Below are 24,176 nucleotides of genomic sequence, written 5' to 3' on the forward strand. Positions count from 1 at the left end.
ATTGACTCTCTAAGTAAAACTGACAATGCATTTATCATCATTTTTGCGTTTATTTACTGCGTTCTTTGTTTATATTTGTCGAAACGCCTCTTGCTATCTGCTTATACGGCTCTAACAATTTCCTTACACTTAAAAATCGATAACACTTGCTCTTTGGTGTGTAAATTAGTTTCGAACTATAACTAAATGTACAAAATATCGTCAATGAAATGTACAACAACAAAATATACACAATGTTTCGTCTTCGAATTCGTTCAATATTTTCGCATTTGGCATGTTTGTGGCTAAGATATCATCAATTCAACACAATGATCAACAATATTCAACGACAAACACTCGACTTGGGACCCTGGATGCTTCATCGGCGGCGCTTGGGAAACTGAATTTGACCCACTAAGGGAACTAGGCAAAATTGCAACGCTCTGTTGGTAAGCCCACCAAATCGAAGCGTTCAGGGGCGGCCAAAAGGAAAATGAATCATTCTACCGATTTGACCAACGATCGAAACTTCACACTAGCCTATCCTTTCAGTATCATAGTTTTATTTTGTATGGCTAAGAACTACTGGAAATGTCTTTTCGGGCTTATTTGCTTTTGGATTTTAACATATTTGCTGTGTTTTATATTCGTTTAGTGGGCCTGAGTTTTTCGTTTCTTAAGCGCAATTCGCAAAGCGTGCGAAAATTGAAGATTTTCCGAATTTTGAATTCTCATATTCCGGCCCGTCGTCAAGTTTGGCAAATTGTTTAATAAACTCTACACGATTTCTTTTTGTAAAATTCTAAATGCTACTTAATATGGACTTTGAAAAAGGTTTATACTTATGCAATCGTTAGATAATAATCCTGCTGCTCGAGTAGCATATGATTTTCGTATATTGTTTTTGTTGTAGCAAGTTCGAATTGTAAACCGGAAACGGAAATGTTGCTCTTGCCTAGTGAATTGTCTCTTGTCTACGAATTAGAATTAGAATTAGATCGCTGCTACATATGTATATGTATATGGCTAGAGTTAAGTACAAGTATATACGTGGTAAGCTCATAAATACACAATAATAATCGTCAATCAATTCAATCAATCAATCGGTGAATCAATCATAATTGGATACGCTAAAAACTCTTAGCTTAGCTTAGGTCTAGAAATATGAATATGTCTTTCAACGTGTCTGTGGTTTTGGTGTTTTTGGTGTTTCTGTGTGGTTGCTGTATGGTGGCTGAGTGGTTGCGTTTTTGATTTTCAGTTTTCTGTGGCTGTGGCTGTGGGTGGTGCTTTCATTGGCATGTCGCGTAGCGCCAAACGGCCCGTAAATATGCAACTATATGGCAAACAGGCAAGTAAGTGTTTATATATATTGAGAGAGAGATAGAGAGTTAAGGAAATGGCTCAATGCAATTACAACCAATTATTTACTTGCAGGACTTTGTAGTTCTTCTCAAAGGGATTACGGAGGATGGGGGCTGGGAGGGGGATATTTACGGATAATTATTGTATTTTTTTTGAGGAGAATGAAAATCTAAATCTAACTCTAGTCATCTGGGTCCAACCCGATTAGCTCTGCTTGCAAACGGCCCTTAGTCTTACAACAAATGGTTAAGCAAAATACTCTCAAAGCGATACGGAATTGCGGCGACATACTGGTCATGATCAGAATTTTCCAAAACGAATTCAATATGCCGATCCAGACGACGGCGAAGTTGATAAGAGTACTTTGGATAACATCGCCCGTGACCACCTCATACAGACGCAACAGAATCCATGGCAGCCAGGACACCCAGAATGCAAAGACTAATGCGAATGACATCATATGACTAGGGTTCGATAAATTTTCAGCCAGAGCAGTTGCATATTCTTTATCGTGTATCGGCTCGCCGGACCTAATCTTACGCATCATTACAAAGATATAGCCGTAGTTGTGTACGATTGAAATGAGGCTGGGACCTAAGACTAATATCGCCAAGGTGGCGCTATATGCCGCCATATTCCCCCAGTCCAGCATGCAGATGTGCGTCATGTTGTTCTCGATGGGCATCGAGTAGCCCAGGATTGGGGGACAGCACAGCAGGGCCGCCGATATCCAGGTGAACACCATCCAGCACTGGCATCTGCAGGATAAAGGTCACAAGAGATCAAAGATTAATCAATTTTTTTGTTGAGCAGGAACTGGAAATCCATAGACGCTACTCACCTCGTTTTCGTCTGCACCGTTTCATATCTGAGTGGCTTCCGCACCGCCAGGTAGCGATCCACGGATATCCACATGAAGGTGTACACCGATACCGCCCACAGAGTGACCTCCAGATAGCCGGTGAAGCGGCACACGATGTCGCCGTACATCCATTCTCCGGTCAAAGCGGGATACACGGAGAAGGGCACCACCAGCAGTCCGCAGAGCAGATCGGCGATGGCCAGGGACAAGAGGTAGTAGTTGATCACCTCTGTGGGTCCTGCGATGACACCAATATCGTTAGGAAACGAAGTGGAGGGGTATTCAAAAATAATAGGCAAATGCAAACAATAATATTTAAATGGATCATTCAATAATTTGGGCGAGTCTATTTGTACGACATTCACTAGAACTATTTAGAAACCTAAGGTTCTTAAATTTATCCAATAACAATCAATTTAAAGGATAAGAGTTTTGGTACAAAAAGGGACAACAAATAATATGCTTAAGCAAAATTGGTTTTTGAATTTTCAAAGCAATTAAGACAACAATAAAACAACACATTTGAATGTTTGGGGAGGATGCCGTATTACTTCATTCCTTTCACTTTCACATCAAAATCATGGATGCATTTTAAGTATAAACATTGGACGTAAGTGGTCAAAATAAATGATATTCAACACATAGGTTACTTATGAAAATATTATGCTTGAGGCCAAACCCAACCACGTTCGAGATGTTCCTGTGGAAAGTGTTATGTGAGTGCGATATTCGTGCAACGTACCCTTGAAGTTGGCATAGGTGGCGATTATGAGGAGGTTGGACAGGACGATGGCCACGCCCAGTATCGATATGAGCACCGCCTTGGTGAGGGCCTCCACCTTGGAATTATCCTGTAGGTAGCTCATTTCCTGCATTTTTACGGGCTGGCACTGGCGGTTGAAATGGGCGCTCCTGTGCTCGTTGTATTCGCTGCCTCAGCTCCTTGTCCGTTTCCTCCTCCTTGGCTCCTCCTGCTTTCACCTGCTTTCGCTGCTGCTTTCTCCCGCTTTCTCCGCACCTTCTTGGCGGGCTGATTGTTATGCAAAGGCCAGTGGACGTGGACGTGACCGTACTTTACTTCCGGTCATGGCGGACGCCCATGCAATTGTCCTGTGCCTTCGGTTGTGTGTGTCGGTGTGTCTGTGAGTGTGTCTATGTGTGGCTAGGTGAGTGTGTGGATGTGTGAGTCTGTGTGTGTGTGTGTGTGTCTGGGTGCGAGTGTTGGTGGCGTCCTTTATTGTGCAACGAGGCTTGCACACGCGAAGGTCGTCGGAGTCCTTGGCGCTGTTTTTTCGTCCTTTCTCCTTCGTTGGCGCCAAATTTGTATAAATTTTCTACTGCCTACTTGTTTTCGGGCTGCAACTTCTACTGCCCACCTTTTGGCGCCGAGCCAAGCATTTGATTGTTACCCTCACAATCCTGGCGTCGTGGTTAAGGTTAAGGATAAGGTTGTGCTAGTGTGTGTGTGTGTCTGAAGCTCGTTTAAAAATGTTGCTTGGGCTAAAATCTTACACGTAAAATCTAGTAATTGCGTACAATTTTCTTCTATCTTAGAGGATCGTTAAAGGTTTGAAGAATTCGTTTTGGTTTGCTAAATTCACAACGCTCTTTGCTAAGTTTTAATGAACGTCAAAACTGTTAGTTGTATGCTTGAGTAATTCGCTACTAGTTTTAATATCGATTTAAAAATGTACACATTTCAAACTCGCAAGTGGAAGAATAATGATTATTAATTTAACTATTTAATGTGTAATAATTACGCGGTTTTCGGGGCTCTTTTTCTTTCGGGGTAGTTGAAATATCTTTCGACTATAATTAAAGCACAGCACAAATGGTTTTGTTGTTTTGTAAGGCTTCTGTTGTGCTACATTTAAGTTGTTAAAATAGTTCGATAATAGTTCGGTTGTTAAGTATCGGTTTTGCTATTTAATTTCGCTGCTTGGTGATTGTGATTATCCTTTTGCTTGTAAATTCTGGCTGTTGTTGCTGTTGTTGGTGTCGAAACTCCACGTCCTGCTGTCGTTTTAAGCTAATTGTGCGCATCTGGAAGGACAAAGGATAGCAATTGAATGCCTTTAGCGTTCCATAAATAGTTTACAGAATCTCCCATCTTGAGCCAATCAATAAATTATCCCACATACGGCAGCAGGCGGAAAAAGCCTTTTAGCTGCACAAACGCTTTACATAAGCGTGCTTATCCTGCGCCCGTCACTTGCCTGCTATTTCAGAGCCACCCGGGCCACCCAACCCACCAGAACCAGCATCGCCTCCAGCACCACCCACTTTTCCCGCCTGCAATGACCCACTTTGCGGTGCCACTTGACACAGTTTGAGAGCCATAGCTGTCACTGGCCGGCTGCTCAAACTGGGTTTGTCTCTCGAGGGGCCTGGAACTGTTAAAAATCTCGAGGGGTCTGCGCTTTGGTCTCTATTTGTGGACCACCGTCATCGATCACGCCCACTCCATCTATATTTAACGAGCACCGCAGCAGTGCTGCCAGCTTGGCTACTTTCAAGCAAATTTCTAATACTAAAAATCATTTAAAAATGATACTTTAAAATTATTTACTATGCCTCAAAGATCGCAATATAACCACATTATTTCGATATGAATCTTTGGGGATACTATATTAAATACATAATGAATCATACATTTAAACACCTTTAACCATCTTATCTAATATACTGTGTGTGTAAATATTCAATTTATCTGTACTAAAAATACAAATACAAATCAATTGCCAACACTGGCTTTACACCACAGCCTCTATTAGAGGCACCTACGACGTCATCGTGCCATTTTCCACGCAGACACAAACACAAACACCATTATCAAATGCCATTAGACATCGACGGGGATGCTCCAAGTGCCAAAGGATGAGCATGGGCATGGATGTGGATGCCATTAGGGGGTGGTATTAGGGGATGTCGTTGAGTGAGGTAACAAGTTTGTCATTCACGCCCCTGCGTTGATACCCCTCTTTTGCTCGACCAGGTGATTAAATTAGCGATAACGGGGTAACTGAGCATGGGCATCGGATTCGACAGTCGGTCGGTCAGTGGCCAGGTGATAAATATCAATGGATTGCATTAGCCACACCGGCATCCCGGCATCCCGGCATCCCGGCATCCCGGCATAGCACATCATTCCACCTGATTGTCCATCATTACGTAAGCCGCTGCAGTTGATGACGCTACCTGCAGCAACGTCATTTGTGCAAATGACTTCTCCGCCTGCGAACCATTCAAATCCACTCGACTCCGGCTGTCCCCACTGCAATTACGCTGAAATAACTGTTATGGCCGCCAACTTAAGCGTACCCCGCCGCATAATGAGTTCCTCTTGACCCGCGGAGTAGCAGCCGGAATAACCGGAAATTGGAGGCCCACAGAGCCGGAGAATTGGGTTCAGTGAACCCCTTCGCGCTTTTTCTTGGAAGGATAATCAATAAGCGCGGCCAGTGATTAATTATGTAAACATGGTCATTGTTTTGGGGGCAACCGTTAACAAGCTGATGAGATTTTGATTGCCATTGGGATTGCAGGGCAGCCCATTAAGCCCTCGGCATAATTAAAAATAATATGTGGCCCCCCTTTTGGGGGCAACTTTTGTCCAGCCCCTTTAGTCCAGGCAAATACTTTGACCAACTTGAAAAGCCACAGATACGAAATGGTGAATGCAGCTTGAGTTGCAGTGGAAAATTAAAGTGACCCACATAGCTGACCATTAAAGCTTGTGATTCTTAAAGGAAAAATGAATACATTAAAAACTGAGGAGGAAAATAAAAACCAAACTGGGTCAGTGCCATAACAATTCACAAAATAATGGGAAATAACATTTTTATTGGCAAGCCAATCGTATAAAATATAATTTGTTTCAAAAAAATAACGTTTATTTTTTATTTGCAACATAATTAGAAAGTCTAGATATCATAAAAGTGAAGTGTGAGTTAACTTTTGTAACTACTTTATGATCTAATATCCTTTAAGCATATGCACAGTACGAATCTTACAAGCAGCTTAAAAAGTCACTGGCCTACATTGCCGAAACGCACTGTATGTTTGCGCCCGACTTTCCGTCGACCTGTTTTCATTTTTTGCTCTGTAGATTTTCCAGCTTTCGGGACCATAAAATATGTATTCCATGCGTGTTTATGTCGCCTCAGAAAACACACAAGTTTGAGCCCGAAACGAAACACAAACAGAAGCGGAAACCATCGAATGTGGCGCTGTCATAAAACCACATATATATATATATAAATATATATATACAAATGCCTGGCAGGTGGCAAGTTCTATGCCACATATAATATGTGGCAGATGGGTGTGAATCAAAGAGGCAGGATGGCGAGCCAGGCTTTTGGGTTGGCTATAAATAAACTTTTGGATGGCTACGTGTTTAAACAAAATGGCGAAATACCGCAACAAAGGCCAAGGCGAGCTGCAGGCCCAAGAAGGATACTATGCCCGTTTGATGACGCTGCCTGTTGGCAGGAAGCCCCAGGACGAGGAGTGGGCGCACCAGTGGGTGGCAGGCTGACAAGGCTGGCAAGGCTGCTGCGGATGGGCGCCACGTCATCGTCGCCATTCACGTGGCTGCGTCTTTACATAAGCATGACCTCACCTTGGCTTTTATTTTCATTTACATTTCCATTTTCATTTTCGTTTTCCCAGCACAGCAGCCAGTTGACTATTGCTATTTCGTGCACCGTATTTACATGGCGCCACCTGTTTTGCTCAGTGCATCTGCTGCGGCGCCTGCATAATTTATGCTTACGCATGTCAAGTGTCGCATATGCCTGGAAATGCTCGTCCTTCGGGGAGCGGAGGAGACGCCGAAGGCGGTGGCGCTGGCGGAGGGGGCGTGGCGCCGGGCTAGACTTGGCAGCTCCTGTCACTCAGTAGCTTAAGGACTTTGCAGGCGGTCCTGCTGCCTGTTGCTTCGCCCCACGCTCACCGAGCCAAACTTTTTGGCCACTAACTTTTGTCAACTGAAAAATGCCTGCAGGCAAATTGCAATTAAAGTGGCAGAACGCTGGAAACTTTGCCGTAAAATGCAACAGTTCGACCACAAAAACAATTTGGGAAGCTTCAAATCCAAAAAATTAGATATCGAAGCATTGATTGAACTGCAATGTTCGTAGATATTAAGAACTTTAAAAAGAAATAAAGAATCGATTTAGTTGAGTTACTGAAAATGTTGGCTCATCCAAAAGTGTCAGCAAAATGTTCGTTCTCCATATTGGCATAATAATAATAATAATAGGCAGCCCAAAACAGTAATTTGGCCAAGGAACGTCGTAAAAAAGAAATCCAATTTGCCTGCGAAATGCCCTGAATATTTTGCGTCCTCAAAATAAATGACGGCGGGGGGTGCGTGATTGGGCCAACTTAAATTCACGTGCTACCCGCTGTTATGGCCATAAACCGCATTGTGAAATGCCGTACCACATGTCGTATACGCAATGCTTTTTATTTGGGCCAATTTTGCGTTGCGCGGGTGTTCGTTGTTAGAGGGAGGGGGCGTGGCTCGGGCCAAGGGCAAACAGCGACTTGGCGACGAGCTCGTGCTTAGTTTTATATTGTTCTATTTCCCATTGGATTTTCCTAGCGCTCGTCGAATGCCTCACTAACTCTGATTTCCCCTTGGGCGAAGGTTCTATTGTACTTTTTTGGGCAATATCTTGAATATGGCAAAATGCAAGGGTTTGCAGATGCTCTACAATTGGCAAGGTCACAGTCATGGGCTGGCCTTTTTCTTTCGTTTTCAACCACAACCCCACCACTTGACAACGTGACGTATGCGTAATAAATAAGACTGGCGGCACTCGGCGCTAAGGACAATTGTATTGGCTCCTGATACCGGCTATATCCTACCCCCACACCCATACACATATACACCCATAACACACACACACTCACACACACACAGCACTGGAACAATCGATCAATAAAAGAAAAAACCCAACACGAAATTCATTTCAATGCTGCGACTTGACATTCAGTCAAGGCGTTTATTGTGGCACTGGCAATAGCAAAGCCAGTCGTTCAATCAATACGGCAATGCATCAATTTGTCATCCCCGCCATGGCTCCTTTTCACTGCATTGTTGTTGTTGCTTTGCTGGTTTATTAAATGCAGCAACTTGTTTATTTGTTGCTGTTATTCGCTGTCTGATTGATAAGCAAGCGGGGGGAATCGAATTCAGCCAATGACGAAGGGCGGACGGAAGGCGGGATCATGACTATGCGGTTTCTATGCACGTGCACAGAGGAAAAATCTACTATTATTAATCAAATAATATAAACTATTTATAATACTCATTAAACTAAGTTAAGATCTAATCAAATAGCTGAACCATACAGATTTCTTTCAGTATAACATTATTAGCATTACTGATATAATGATTTAATCTCTGGTCTTCTTTTTTTCTCAGTGCACCAAAGGCTTATTGGCTCAATGTGCCAGCTGACGCTAAAAGAGCTGGCAAGTCTGGCCGGGATTCAGCCGGAAGCTCTGAGGACGGTTTGACATTTAAGCAATTTGTTCGCAGCAGCTGCCAAATGCACACTTATTAACGTGTGTATCTGTGAACGCGTTTTGTATCTGTATCTGCATCTGCCTCTGTTCCTGGGGTAACAAAAAGAAAGCTACTCCTTGCATTTGAAAAGGGGTGTTCACACATGAACACGAATATATTTAAAGACTTACAATTTTGGGCTCCGTTCATATCTTATGTAAATGAATCGAGAGCGATAAATTATATTTAGGATTTTGTTATCTAAGGCGACATGGGTGCATTGCTCAAAAACATGTAATTTAAGTGCACACTACATGAGTCAGTCACTTGAGATCGTTCCCCGCCTCCTAAAATAGTCCCTTAGTGGGAGACCACAGATAAGGTCCTCGCCGCTCAAGATAGGCAGATGTGCCCGAGCGTGGGACCTCGATAAGGCGGGGACTATTTACTTAGGCCTCTGCGTAGGCCATTTACTTTAAGATGCGATTCTCATGTCACCTATCTAAAACCGAAGATATTTCCAAATAAAACCAGTTTCTTACAAAAACTCAACGAGTAAAGTCTTCTTATTTGGGATTTTACATTTGGTCAATCGAGCCTTTAATCGACTCTGCAGTTTCCCCCTACCAAAGGTAAGGAACTCAGAGAAAGGCCAGCTCCTTTAAGCATCTTACAGCTAAAGGTAGCAAAAATAAGTGACTCTTGTTTCCCCCTACCAAAGGTAAGGAACAGAGTATAAATATAAAAAGCAAAAAGATACAAAAGAATCTTTTATGTTTTAAAACAAGCACCTTATAGTCTATAGCTAAAGGTTGCTTTGTGTACCATTATAAATTGTGGTAAGGCGTGCTTGAGGCCATACATCAGCAATTGTGAAATTAAAAAGTGCATAACAAAAGTGCCTTATAAATGCTCTAATAGCATTAAATCAGCTCATAAATAGAGTGCAGTGTATATGCCATAAGAGCATAAATTAAATAAAAAGTGCCTGAAAACAGTGCCTTATAAATGCTCTAATAGCATTAAATCAGCTCATAAATAGAGTGCAGTGTATATGCCAAAAGAGCATAAATGCCGAAATAAATGGCTAAAAAACAAAAAATCTGACTGGACTACAAAAATAATAAAACGTGCCAAATAAAAAAAAAATCATCTTTAAACATCGACGGAGCCTTAAAGAAGAGAAGGAAGTCAAATTCAAAGGAGCCTCTACCAGCAGCAGAAGCAGCAACAACAGCAGCAGCAGAAGCAGCAACAGCAGTAGCAACAGCAGCAACAACAGCAGCAACAGCAGCAGCAACAACAACGACATCAGCTAAGTCAAAACAAGAATTTTCTGTTTATCCAAACACACATATATATATAAATACATATAAAATACATATACACGTACTATATATATTAAGAAATTACAAAAAATTTTCAAAATGATGTCAGAAAAGACTATTCAATTCCTTAAGAAGCAGTCCGAAATTATTTTGGAAATTAGAAAGTTGGAAGTAAAACCAACATTAACAGATGTAGAAATTCTAAAATTAAATGAGCTTCAAAAATGTTTCATTGCTAATCATAGCAATTTGTTAAAGATCGGCGTTGTCGATCATGAATATTTTAACGCGAAGCAGTATGATTTAATAATGATGGTGTTAGAAAAAATTAAAAATAAAAATGAAAAAATTAAGGGCGAGTCGGTAGAAAACACTTTCCCTAAATCAAACACTGTCCCTAAATCAAACCCTCCCCCTACATTAAACCTTGAAATGTGTGGTCACCCTGAAAAAGAGGGTATAGCACAAAACAACGCTTTAAAAGTAGAGCAGGCATTTCGAAATAATGTTGGCCAATTTCGAGTATATCTAGAAGATACGTCTAAACTAATAGACAGTAGTCCAGATTTCCTTAAAATAAGGAAAAATAAAATTGAATTTTTATGGCATAAAATAGATAACCTGATTGAACAGGTGAATAGTCATTTTGAGAGCTCGCTATTCGAAGAAGAAATTAGCGAACTTGAATTTGACAAACAAAATATTATTACAGCCATTAATAGTCGACTCAGTGGCACAATAAATAAAGCTGAAATGTCGACGGTTGTTAAGGCGGAGGAGTTACCAACCCTGCCTAAAATACAGATTCCCACTTTCTTTGGTGATTCCAAAGAATGGGATCTTTTTAATGAACTCTTTACAGAGCTCATACATGTGAGAGAGGATCTCAGTCCTTCTCTCAAATTTAATTATCTAAAGTCAGCATTAAAAGGAGAAGCCAGAAATGTGGTTACTCATTTACTGCTCGGCTCTGGAGAAAATTATGAAGCCACTTGGGAGTTTTTGACCAAGCGATATGAGAATAAAAGAAACATATTCTCAGATCATATGAATAGGCTTATGGATATGCCAAATTTAAATTTAGAATCCAATAAGCAAATAAAGACATTTATTGACACGATTAACGAGTCAATTTATATTATAAAATTAAAGGCACAATTACCAGAAGATGTGGATGCAATTTTCGCTCACATAATTCTTCGGAAATTCAATAAAGAATCACTCAATTTATATGAAAGCCATGTTAAAAAGACAAAAGAAATACAGGCACTTTCTGATGTCATGGACTTTTTAGAGCAAAGGCTCAATTCTATATCATCATTCTCACAGGAAGTAAAACCTGTAAAGAAAATGATTAATAATAACAAGAATAAAAATTATAGTGACAATTGTGCATATTGCAAACTACCAGGGCATTATTTAATTCAATGCCATAAATTTAAAATAATGAATCCAGCAGAACGGTCTGACTGGGTAAGAAAAAATGGGATTTGCCTAAGATGTCTGAGGCATCCGTTTGGTAAAAAATGTATAAGCGAGCAGCTTTGTTCGACTTGTCGTAAACCTCACCACACGTTACTTCACTTTGCAGGTCATAATCCAGAAAAAGTGAATACGTGTAGAACAACAGGTCAAGCCTTGTTGGCCACGGCCTTGATTCAAGTAAAGTCGAGGTATGGAGGCTTTGAACAATTAAGAGCATTGATTGATAGTGGCTCTCAAAGCACAATTATTTCAGAAGAGTCTGCACAGATTCTAAAATTGAAAAAATTTCGGTCTCATACTGAAATAAGTGGAGTATCTTCCACAGGAACGTGCATCTCCAAGCACAAAGCGGTTATTTCGATAAGAAATTCTCCGAAAAATTTAGAAATTGAAGCAATTATTCTCCCAAAACTTATGAAGGCACTTCCAGTCAACACGATTAATGTTGATCAGAAAAAATGGAAGAACTTTAGATTAGCCGACCCCGATTTTAATAAACCGGGTCGCATTGATCTAATCATTGGAGCAGACGTATATACTCACATTCTGCAAAATGGAGTTATAAAAATAGACGGTCTCCTTGGGCAAAAAACTGATTTCGGGTGGATAGTTTCTGGATGTAAAAAATCCAAAGGAAAAGAAACCATTGTAGCCACAACAATAGAAATAAAAGAGTTAGATCGCTACTGGGAAGTGGAAGAAGAAGAAAAAGATGATATCGAGTCTGAAATCTGTGAAAATAAATTTATCAAAACGACAAAAAAAGATTCAGATGGGCGATACATTGTGTCAATTCCATTCAAGGAGGATGTCACCTTAGGAGATTCAAAGAAACAAGCGATAGCTCGTTACATGAATCTGGAGAAAAAACTAAAAAGAAATGAAAAACTTAAGGTTGACTACACTAAATTCATGAATGAATACATGGATTTAGGACACATGATTGAAGTGAGTGATGAAGGCAAATATTTTTTACCGCACCAGGCAGTGATTAGAGATTCAAGCCTTACGACCAAATTGAGAGTAGTTTTTGATGCTTCAGCAAAAACTACGAATAACAAAAGTTTGAACGACATAATGTGGGTTGGGCCACGAGTTCAAAAAGATATTTTTGACATTATTATTAAATGGAGAAAATGGGAATTTGTTGTTTCGGCAGACATTGAAAAGATGTACCGACAAATTAAAATAGATAATAATGATCAAAAATATCAATATATTTTATGGAGAAATTCTCCAAAAGAAAAAATTAAAACATATAAATTAACCACAGTCACTTACGGAACTGCATCTGCACCATATTTGGCTACCAGGGTTCTGGTAGATATTGCAGATAAATGTAAAAACCAAGTTATTAGTGCAATAATTAGGAATGATTTCTATATGGATGACCTAATGACTGGAGCTGATTCGGTAGAAGAAGCTAATAAATTAATAACATTAATTCTCCATGAATTGCAGAAAGTTGGATTCAACTTAAGGAAATGGATTTCCAACAATTCCAAAATATTAACCACTGTGGAGGACACAGGGGACAATAAGGTTCTCAATATTATCGAAAATGAATGTGTTAAAACTTTAGGACTAAAATGGGAACCTCAAAATGATTTATTTAAGTTCAGCGTAAATTGTAATGATGAATCAAAAAATATAAATAAGCGCGTTGTGTTATCAACGCTAGCAAAAATATTTGATCCGTTAGGATGGTTGGCACCAGTCACGGTTTCAGGAAAACTTTTTATTCAAAAACTTTGGATAAATAAAAGTGAATGGGATCAGGAATTATCCATAGAAGATAAAAATTATTGGGAAAAATATAAAGAAAATTTATTATTGTTAGAGAATATTCGAATCCCAAGGTGGATTAATTCAAACAGTTCTTCAGTCATTCAGATTCACGGATTTGCGGACGCCTCCGAAAAAGCATATGCTGCAGTAGTCTATGCTAAAGTAGGACCTCATGTTAATATAATAGCTAGCAAAAGTAGAGTCAACCCTATAAAAAATAGGAAGACAATTCCCAAACTCGAGCTGTGTGCAGCTCACCTGCTTAGTGAATTAATCCAAAGACTAAAAGGATCAATTGACAATATAATGGAGATCTATGCTTGGAGTGATTCCACGATTACCTTAGCATGGATTAACAGTGGTCAAAGTAAGATCAAATTTATAAAAAGAAGAACGGATGACATTCGGAAATTAAAAAATACTGAATGGAATCATGTTAAGTCAGAGGATAATCCAGCAGATTTAGCATCCAGGGGAGTGGATTCTAACCAGTTGATCAACTGTGATTTTTGGTGGAAAGGTCCGAAATGGCTAGCAGACCCAAAAGAACTTTGGCCTCGGCAGCAGTCTGTAGAAGAACCTGTCTTAATAAATACGGTATTAAATGACAAAATAGATGATCCTATTTACGAATTAATAGAAAGGTATTCCAGTATAGAAAAAACTTATACGTATAATAGCATACATAAATAGATTCGTGCAGATGAAAACAAGAAATAAAGCCTATTCATCAATTATTTCAGTAAAGGAGATAAGAATAGCGGAAACAATTGTTATTAAGAAACAACAAGAATACCAGTTTAGGCAAGAGATAAAGTGCCTTAAAATCAAAAAGGAAATCAAGACAAATAATAAAATATTGTCATTGAATCCATTTTTGGACAAGGATGGGGTTCTAAGAGTTGGAGGAAGATTGCAAAATTCCAATGCAGAATTTAATGTTAAACATCCAATCATTTTAGAAAAATGCCACCTAACAAGCTTATTAATAAAAAATGCTCATAAGGAAACATTGCATGGAGGGATAAACCTAATGCGAAACTATATCCAAAGAAAGTATTGGATTTTCGGGTTGAAAAATTCGTTGAAAAAGTATTTAAGAGAATGTGTAACGTGTGCAAGGTATAAACAAAATACAGCTCAGCAAATAATGGGTAACTTGCCAAAATATAGAGTGACGATGACATTCCCGTTTCTTAATACTGGAATAGATTACGCAGGTCCTTATTATGTTAAATGTTCAAAAAATCGTGGCCAAAAAACATTTAAAGGATACGTTGCTGTATTCGTTTGCATGGCCACCAAAGCCATACACTTAGAAATGGTAAGCGATCTAACTTCAGACGCATTTTTAGCAGCACTCAGAAGATTTATTGCTAGACGGGGAAAATGTTCCAATATCTATTCAGACAACGGAACAAATTTTGTAGGAGCTGCAAGAAAATTAGATCAAGAGTTATTTAATGCAATACAAGAAAATATAACGATTGCAGCGCAGCTTGAAAAGGACAGGATTGATTGGCATTTTATTCCCCCGGCAGGACCTCACTTCGGAGGTATTTGGGAAGCTGGAGTTAAGTCAATGAAATACCATTTAAAGCGTATAATCGGCGACACTATTTTGACTTACGAAGAAATGTCAACTCTTTTATGTCAAATAGAAGCATGCTTAAATTCAAGGCCATTATACACTATAGTTAGTGAGAAGGACCAACAAGAAGTTTTAACACCAGGTCATTTTTTAATTGGAAGACCACCTTTAGAAATAGTCGAACCAATGGAAGATGAAAAAATCGGAAATTTGGATAGGTGGAGACTTATCCAAAAAATGAAGAAAGATTTCTGGGTTAAGTGGAAAAGTGAATATTTGCATACGCTCCAGCAAAGGAATAAATGGAAAAAGGAAATTCCTAATATAGAAGAAGGGCAAATAGTTTTATTGAAGGATGAGAATTGTCATCCTGCAAGATGGCCTTTAGGAAAGGTGGAAAAGGTGCATAAGGGGAATGATGATAAGGTCCGAGTGGCTAAAGTAAAGATGCAGGAAGGATATATCACTAGACCCATTACTAAAATTTGTCCCTTGGAAGGAATAAAGTCTGTTGACAAAAATGAGGCTGACCAAGAGCCAAAAAGACGAACTAGAGCGACATCGGGAATGTCCAAGATCGGAATCATTATGGCAATGTTGTTGTTTGTGTTAAGTTGTCAAGTTTCTAGCGCATTACCTAAAGATATAGCACCAAGATATTCTATAGACAAAATAAATAAAACCTCAGCAATATATCTAGACCCGCTAGGAGATGTTGAGATTGTGAGTACTTCTTGGAATTTGGTTATCTATTATAAAATGGATCCATATTTTAAAATGTTAACAAAGGGTAATGCGCTTATACAAAGTATGAGGAAAGTTTGCGAAAGACTTCATAGCTTTGAAGAGCAATGTAGTCTAGTCTTAGATAATATGCAAAGTCAGTTATCGGAACTTGAAGAAAACAATAAATTGTTTATGATGCAGTCTAGATCTAGAAGCAAGCGTGCTCCTTTCGAATTTATGGGTTCCTTGTATCATATTTTATTTGGTATAATGGATGAAGATGATAGAGAGCAATTAGAAGAAAATATGAAGAATTTGTTAGATAACCAGAACAACCTTGATAAACTAATTCAAAAACAAACATCTGTGGTTGATTCAACTTCTAATCTATTAAAGAGAACAACAGAAGATGTTAACTCCAATTTTAGAAGTATGCAAATAAGAATTGAGAACATGACAGAAGTTCTTAAAGAAAATTATTATGTTTATAAGGAATCAATAAAATTCTTTATGATTACGAAACAGCTACACTCATTGATTGAAGAAGGCGAAAAAATTCAAGCAGGCATTATAAGCCTGTTGATTGATATTAATCACGGTAGGCTAAATACAAATATTCTCAGGCCAAATCAGCTTAAAAAAGAAATTGCCAAAATTCAGCAGAGTCTTTCGGAGAACCTAGTAATTCCAGGAAAACGGTCAGGTACGGAACTTAAGGAGGTGTATACACTGTTAACAGCCAGGGGTTTATTCATCGACGATAAATTGATCATTAGTGCAAAGGTGCCTCTGTTTAGCAGGCATCCATCCAAATTGTTCAGGCTTATTCCGGTGCCAATTCGAAATGAAGATCGGATAATAATGGTGCATACAACGTCCGAATATTTAATTTATAATTTTGAGATAGATTCCTATCACATAATGACGGAAGCCACATTAAATCAATGTCAGAAATGGCAATTAAATAAGAGAATATGCAAAGGAAGTTGGCCCTGGAATTCAGCGAATGATAATGCATGTGAGATTCAGCCTCTAAAGCCAGATAAAGCGGCGAACTGCATCTATAAAACAGTAGTCGACTCTAAAAGTTACTGGGTAGAGTTAGAAAAGAAAAGTAGTTGGTTGTTTAAGGTTCCTGCGAATTCAAAAGTCCGTCTGCAATGTACTGGCTCTCAAATTGAATTGTTTGATTTGCCTCAGCAAGGAGTTTTAAGCATTGCGCCATATTGTACGGCAAGAACCGACGATAAAATTCTAGTTGCCCACCATAACATTCAGTCCGAAAGTGAAGAATTATTATCAACACCTTATATAGGAGAAGTTAGTGAAGTGCCGAAGATTATTTGGGATCCGCTGAAACTATCAATATTAAATCATACTGAGGAATTTGAACGATTGAATAATGAAATTAAATTTATGAAAGAGAACCATCAAAAATTGAAAGATTTACATTTCCATCATATTTCCGGACATGCTGGTTTAATTATTGCTTTAATACTAATGATAGTATTAATAATATATTTCATACGGAAATGTGCTGTGCAACAAAGAATGCAAGCAATAACCTTTGCAGGTCCGTTGCCAGTACTATAAATATCAATAGTAAATAAACAATAAAATAATATAACAAATAAAAATATACAGTCCACTATATCGTTGTTTAATAGAAAATGTACTTCTACATAGAAAAAGCAAAATGTTTAAAATAAGTTAATTGAGTACAAATTGTTGAATTAAAAATAATATAAACCATAATTGTAATCCAATAAAATTAAAAGCCAGAAAAACTAGGCCCATTGAAATCTTAGTTGCAAAATAAATGAACATATATCAAATAAATACAGTCCACTACTGTTATAAATGCAACTAATATACTAATGTACATCTCAGCTTTGCTGGCCCTTTGGCAGAATGTTCACACATGAACACGAATATATTTAAAGACTTACAATTTTGGGCTCCGTTCATATCTTATGTAAATGAATCGAGAGCGATAAATTATATTTAGGATTTTGTTATCTAAGGCGACATGGGTGCATTGCTCAAAAACATGTAATTTAAGTGCACACTACATGAGTCAGTCACTTGAGATCGTTCCCCGCCTCCTAAAATAGTCCCTTAGTGGGAGACCACAGATAAGGTCCTCGCCGCTCAAGATAGGCAGATGTGCCCGAGCGTGGGACCTCGATAAGGCGGGGACTATTTACTTAGGCCTCTGCGTAGGCCATTTACTTTAAGATGCGATTCTCATGTCACCTATCTAAAACCGAAGATATTTCCAAATAAAACCAGTTTCTTACAAAAACTCAACGAGTAAAGTCTTCTTATTTGGGATTTTACAAGGGGGAAGGGCATGGAAATGGAAATGCCCGGCGGCAATTAGTTGGCACTAGCCCAGGGCCACGCCCATCGTAAATATATAAATCAAGGCGGTCACAGCCCACAACTAATTAGACGATGGCCTGGACAAACAGAGAGTTGCGATTTGTGTGTGCGTGGTAGGAGGTGAAAGGCATGGCGGGGGGATTGGAAAAACGCGGGGCGGGAAATCGGGGTTGGGGGCGGAAAATTGAGAGCGAAAAATAGGGGAGTGTTGGAGAATTTAGGCTGAATGGGTGTGTCCACTTAGGCCGACTATCGACCAGCGTTTGTTTTGTTTTTGGTTAAAGTGTTTTCCTTTCATTGGGCTAAATGTTGTTTTTGAGAGCGGAAAAACAAATTGTGATAATTACAAAAAAATATATTTGAACCATCTATAAAAGTTTAAACTGTGTTGAAGAGTATTTGCTCGTCAATAGCCGAGTAGAATTTCATCATACATATTTGTTATGTTAAATTTGTTGTTCTCTTAAGATATTTAAATATAGAAACACTTGTTTGGTTTGCCTCATCTGCTTGGCCAGCTATTTGTTGTCGAACCTAAAAGCCGCCAAAAAACAACCGCACTTTTACTTTCCAAAATTTTACTCGTGTCTGCCACAAAATTTAAAAAAACACGGCACACATACACTTTTTGGCCATAAATCAAAATAGATATAAATTTGTGAAAATAAATTAAACAATTCTTGCAGACCGAATTGTAAAAGGAAATATTAATTACTTAAAATTGAATACTTCACAGTAAAGCAGCCACATTAAAAATAATTAAGTAGATCATTATTTGGGTAAAAAGATTGTATCTACGAAGATAACATTTTTGAGCTCTACAAAGAATAGTAAGAATTATCAAATTAAAATTTTTCTGCCAATGATGATGGTACCGTTTTATTTCGAGGCTAAAACGGCTTGCATTTCCCGCTAAAAGGCACCAGCGGCACCCTCCAATTTTCCCGGACTTTCATATGCAAATGTGTGGGCAGCAGCAGCTGCGGCATTTTGCTTCCTTTATCGGGCTAATTGAATACGTGTGTCGAAACACAAAACGGCGAAGAAAAGGATGGCGGACAATCGCCATCGCACGTCACGAGTCATAAATGCAAAGCGGAGAAAGCAGTGAAAGCGGAGAAAGCCAGAGCAGCGTCATTTACCATGTAAATTAGACAGCCTTGAAGTGTGCTATGGAAATTGCACTCGGTTGCCGGACATGCGGCGAATGTTGCATGCTGCTCGTCGCACGTTGCACGTTGCACGGTGCCAGTTGTTCTTAGTTGTGCCTGGTCTCTGGTTTCTGTTTTCCGTTTTCCGGCTGGTCATGTGTGAAAAATGGCAACTGTGTCAGCGCCCACACGCCCGCGTCAATTGCATTATTCAGAAACAGAAACTGTGTTGCAAGAACAAAAGCCACTTGCGATGGGTGCACCAATGAGTCAGAGGGGGTGGCACGCTGATGGGCGGATGGGCCGCGGTGGGTGACCCTTAATTATGCAAAAGACGGCAACGACCTTGAAGCTGCCAATTGCAGCGCACGTAATTAAAGACGAGCAACGAAACGCAACTCGACACAACGGACCAGTTGCCACAGTGTTCACTGCTTAAAGCGAATGTGTAGGTATATCCAATAATGATTAGATACTGTATCTTTAAGATTCTTAGATCTAAAACATAGATTGAATGGTAACTTTTTATATGACGTGAAGATACAGTTCTCTGTATTTATACCTCCAATTTGTTGTAGTAAGTCTATCCATATCCTGGTGATTTGAATTAATTAAAGCCAGGAGCGACCACTGTACGTTTTCCAACCCATTTCCCAGCCCTTTGGGACAACGTGTGAAATTTCCCATTGTGTGATCGATAAAATGGCCATGTGAGCGGGTAGGGGGCGGTGGGAGGCAGACTGTGCGGTGTTGTCGCGTCCTTGAAGGCAAATTTACGACAATATAAACAACTTGGCAGCGAAAGAGTCCGAGCCCGAAACCCGGTCCTTGCCGATAAGGATAAGGATACCAATAAGGATACGGGGCATTCGCTTGGCGCGTAATTTTATGACACAGCAAAAGCTATCGACGGCTGCCAGAAGACAAATTGCCTATAAAACGACAAAGTCAATAAAATGGTGGGGAAAAAAAGCGGAGAAGCGTGTAACGTGCGACCGAGTTACAGATACATAATCTTGGCTGATGCATGCTACACATACATATGCACACATATCCTGCAAATCCTGTTTGTCAAACATCTGTAAATTGAAATTTTCGCAAACGAAATTTGCGTGGAAAATGATGCGCTCAGGCCGAGCTTTTCAGTATTTGCGGAAAGTCTTTTGGCTTTGGCTAATCCCCAACGAATGCTGCCATTCTTTGCATTGAGCTTTCCAACTGTAATTCTTCGTTTTTTTGCTAAACTTTGCCTATTTTCGTATCTCTACATCAACACCGAAGGAACGAGCATAAGGGAGATGAGAAGAACAGCACAGCATTTCCACTGCGAGAAAAATATCCCAATATAAATTTCAAGTCTTTAGGAGTAAAGCTAACATTTCAATATAGCCAAGTAATTGTCATAAAAACATGTTTAATGTTATCTTAAATAAATTATCAAAAAATTTATAAATTTCCAAAGTTCTTTTACTCTATTGAATTTTATTCAAGTGCCAGCACTTTCATTTCGACCATTGCTTCTAGAGTTTCGCTCGGGGTTGTTTATGTTTTGGTTCGCTCTTTCGCGTTCCCTTTCGCTCGCTGTTTCTTCCCATTTATCTTCTCGTTTTTTTTGTGTTGAGGTAGGATGCGTCTGGAGCAAAGCTCGACTTGATGCTCCTGGCCCCGAAAAACTGCTCACCTGAGACGGGACATCCTGTTGAGAACCTTTGCCTTGACATTGCTCAGTTTTTCCAGTTGATCGGTTGAGTATTAAGTTGATTTCTTGTATAATATTTAATGGGTATTTATTACATTTTGTCTTGAACACTTTGTCTTTATCACTTTGTTTGCTAACTCTTTGGCTGCAACAGGCAAGAACTGTAAAATATCTAGATGAATGTGGGCTTAAGATATATCTAACCAAGTCGGTGGCCCTCAAAGAAACTTTTTCACTAATAAATCAATCAAATAATATTTTAATGCATGCATTATGTGGTGTTGATTTAAATGGATTTTCTTTCCAGATAAGATAATTTATAAGGGGCACGATTTATGGCTTTGCTGTCGCGATAGTAAAATATCTTTCAAACTTTGTCACTTTGCACTGTCGAAAACTTTCTTGCTTCGGTTAACTGATTTTCCATTTCCAATTTCCCGATTTTCGGGGCACATGCAACATTAATTTTTTCGCTTTACTTGTTGGCTTTTCCGTGGGCTGCTGATTTTCTGCTTAGCCTTCAACACACATACAGCCAAAGGCGTTCTCACACAGATGACAGTACACACGTACGGCGCACACAGGACCCTCTCACAGACACATGTGCGCAGGTGTGTGCCTTGATTTTTCAATTATCCTCTAGCTCGTAATTTGCACAATTTAATTGAATTCACTTTGCCATTTGAATTTTCAAATTTTCCATTTTTGATTGTGATTGGCATTGGTATGCAATGAAAATTAAGGATGAACAAACTTTTGTTTCTTTTGGCCAGCCGAAAAGTGTGTTTGCTGGCCGCGTGTTGGTGTGTGTGTATGCGGGCGTGTGTTGGTGTTGTGTCTGCTGTGTGTAGGTGTGTGTGTGCTTCCACCGTTTCCAACAACAACAACCACTGAACGCGCTGCTGCTGCTGCCGCTGAATCTTTTCGATGCGTGCGTAGATGCGACGCGCTCACTGTCTAACTGGCAACTGTTTTTCGGTTTTCTCCTCTTCTGCTGACGCCCTGACAACTCGGCCAACTCTCTCACGCGCGATAGAGAGAGTGAGAGCTGAGAGAGGGCAGCTGGAAATGGAAATGGAAAAGCAGCAACAGGAAGCGAGAGAAAGCGAAGCTTTCGCCAGCTGAAAGCTCGGCAAACGCACATGGCGTTTGTTTATATTTGTGGCAGGTAAAAATAGCACTGCATATTTTTAGGCACCGCCAACCAGAATCTCCCACTGCGCATGACCCAATTTTAGTTGGCCAAAAGCATGAGGCTGGTTAAACTAATTAATTTATCTAGTTGCTGCCACTCTAGTTCGCAATTGGTATCTATTATCTGCAAGTTTTCATCGGGAATTTAAATTTGCATTTTCTTATAGAAGAATCTTTAAGCTCTTTTTTAAAGAAATAAAATTAGTAGATAGGAAATTAAATAAGTAGAGCACTTCACTGCATTTCAGACTACTTATGAAAAGATATTTTATTTTGCAAGTATTTTATTAATTTGGATTCAAAATTAATCTTTTGGGTTTACCTCCCTGATCACTAATCTTCTCCAGTACTTGGTTCGGCCACCTGCTGCTGATCGGCCGAGTTATGCCTCAGTGGATATAGCTGCTCCATGTGTTCTATAAAGGGTCGAATGCCATCCGGATTCTTCATGTACTTGGCCACGCTGAGGATGATGTGGCGGTAGATCTGGTGATCCCGATAGGCCGCATTCGGTCGTCGCTTTTGTGGCGGTCTTAAGTGATAAATAAAATATAAATTAAATAATAATTAGTTAATTAATTAATAATTACCGCTCTTGAGCTCTTTGAATCACCCGTCGACGTCGCACTGATTCAGTTCTTCGGCAGCGCTCACAATATGCAAAATATGCACAAGTGATGATAACCAGTGCGGAAAATGCATAGATGAGCCAACTCCAGCTGAGGACCCTATATGGTATATGGTATTTAGTAGCAGAAAGTAGAAAGTGATCCTATCTGCGTGTTACGTCACAAATGTAGCATTCAAATCCCTCCAGATGGGCGAGATCTGCTCCAGCTGGCTCTTCTTGGCATCCCTCCTCCAGAACACAAATTGAGGCATCATCATTGGCCTGGTCGACTGGCTGCTGGCCACCTTTTGAAGTCCGGATAAAATTTTGAAAATAACTAATGAGTGTGAGCGTTGGTTTTGATTTTTTGAAATTTCAAAATAATACTAAATAGCACGTTATTCAAGCCTTGAGTGTTGAGGAAAAGCAGGGCAAATAGCTTAGAGTTTTGACTTAACATAATAGATAGCAAGCATTTTATCAATGGAGTGATTAGCTGCAGTAGCTATTGAAAAGTATCTATTAAAATATTGCCTCATTAATGCGAAAGCATGATCAATGCCAGATGCTTATGCTGCTTATCCTTAACAACCTGGAAGTTAAGGCTTAAAAAGGCGCCAAGGTCGAAGATCGTCGAACATTCTACGATCGATTGCCCGGCGGAATCATCATTTGACTAATTCAGGTTTGCCACATTGCGAATTTCGTTTTTGTCTACGAGCTGCAATTGCAATTTGCAATGGCAATTCGTGCGCTTCCGTCAACAATCGCCTCGGAAAAGCGTGATCAAATAAATTATGGGGTTGGAGAATGCTGACAGTGTCAAAAGAACATTTCAGGCATTTTTGTCTATTTTTTTTTGTTTCGTTGGAAAATTTGCCTGCCGCTTGACACATTCGCTTCGGATTTATGGCCACGTCTCTTGCAGTTTCCCCTTTGTCTTTGCGTATTTCTCCTCCCGCCGACTGACACTGCATATTGCCCCAAATTGAGGCACGTTCGTACGATTGCTGGTCAAGCAGCCCAGCCTCAAATTCGAAAACCCAAAACCAAAAACCAACCCAGATGGTAGTCATGGATAATGGCTGACAGGGCATGCGGAAAGTTACGATCTTACGGCCAGGAATCAAACAAATGTGCTGACACACACGCCGATAACATCAAGATGACTAAATTCTGCTCTGAATTAATAATCATATAAAAATGCTAAATTTAACTACCTAACAATTGTTACAGATTTCAGTGGCATATCTTTCAATTAATAATAAAGTTCCCAACTTTAGTAAACCATTTAAGCATGGCTTGTCTTTCATACTTCTCATTTAACTATATTGTCTGTAACAAAATCGAATCCATTCTGCTTCCCACCTAAACCAGTTAAGAAGAAACACTTTGGCCACATGTTGTCGCTCATCAAATGGCTGTCAAATTACCCAAACTCCAATGCAGAGCTGCTGCAGCTGATGAAAAATATAGTGATTATGATGAAGGCG

General features: G+C 39.5%; 3 protein-coding genes across 6 annotated transcripts; 1 reads left to right on the plus strand and 2 right to left on the minus strand.

The window, feature by feature from the left end:
* Positions 1-30: 30 nt before the first annotated feature.
* Positions 31-21,839, minus strand: LOC117139517 (G-protein coupled receptor 52). 4 transcript variants are annotated; one of them, XM_033301878.1, is made up of 5 exons: positions 21,771-21,839; positions 20,862-21,040; positions 2,949-4,249; positions 2,186-2,444; positions 31-2,102 (listed from the first exon to the last, which is right to left on the minus strand). In XM_033301878.1, the coding sequence occupies exons 3-5, from the start codon at positions 3,079-3,081 to the stop codon at positions 1,526-1,528; spliced, it is 969 nt and encodes a 322-aa protein (XP_033157769.1). In that variant the 5' UTR covers positions 3,082-4,249; positions 20,862-21,040; positions 21,771-21,839; the 3' UTR covers positions 31-1,525. The 4 variants fall into 4 exon arrangements, with proteins under 4 accessions (XP_033157769.1, XP_033157768.1, XP_033157767.1 ...); XM_033301877.1 differs by having other exon boundaries at positions 21,749-21,837; XM_033301876.1 differs by having other exon boundaries at positions 21,634-21,833.
* LOC117139516 lies at positions 14,250-17,084 on the plus strand. The gene is made up of 2 exons (XM_033301874.1): positions 14,250-15,478; positions 16,725-17,084. Exons 1-2 carry the CDS (start codon positions 14,361-14,363, stop codon positions 16,741-16,743), a joined length of 1,137 nt encoding a protein of 378 aa, XP_033157765.1. The 5' UTR covers positions 14,250-14,360; the 3' UTR covers positions 16,744-17,084.
* Positions 21,840-22,333: 494 nt separating the features above from the next.
* On the minus strand, positions 22,334-23,106 carry LOC117140667. Its single transcript, XM_033303714.1, has 3 exons — positions 22,861-23,106; positions 22,664-22,801; positions 22,334-22,605 (listed from the first exon to the last, which is right to left on the minus strand). The coding sequence occupies exons 1-3, from the start codon at positions 22,959-22,961 to the stop codon at positions 22,407-22,409; spliced, it is 438 nt and encodes a 145-aa protein (XP_033159605.1). The 5' UTR covers positions 22,962-23,106; the 3' UTR covers positions 22,334-22,406.
* Between the last annotated feature and the right edge of the window lie 1,070 nt (positions 23,107-24,176).

Source organism: Drosophila mauritiana, chromosome 3L (genome assembly GCF_004382145.1).
Source record: "Drosophila mauritiana strain mau12 chromosome 3L, ASM438214v1, whole genome shotgun sequence".
In the NCBI taxonomy this organism is placed as follows: Eukaryota; Metazoa; Arthropoda; class Insecta; order Diptera; family Drosophilidae; genus Drosophila; species Drosophila mauritiana.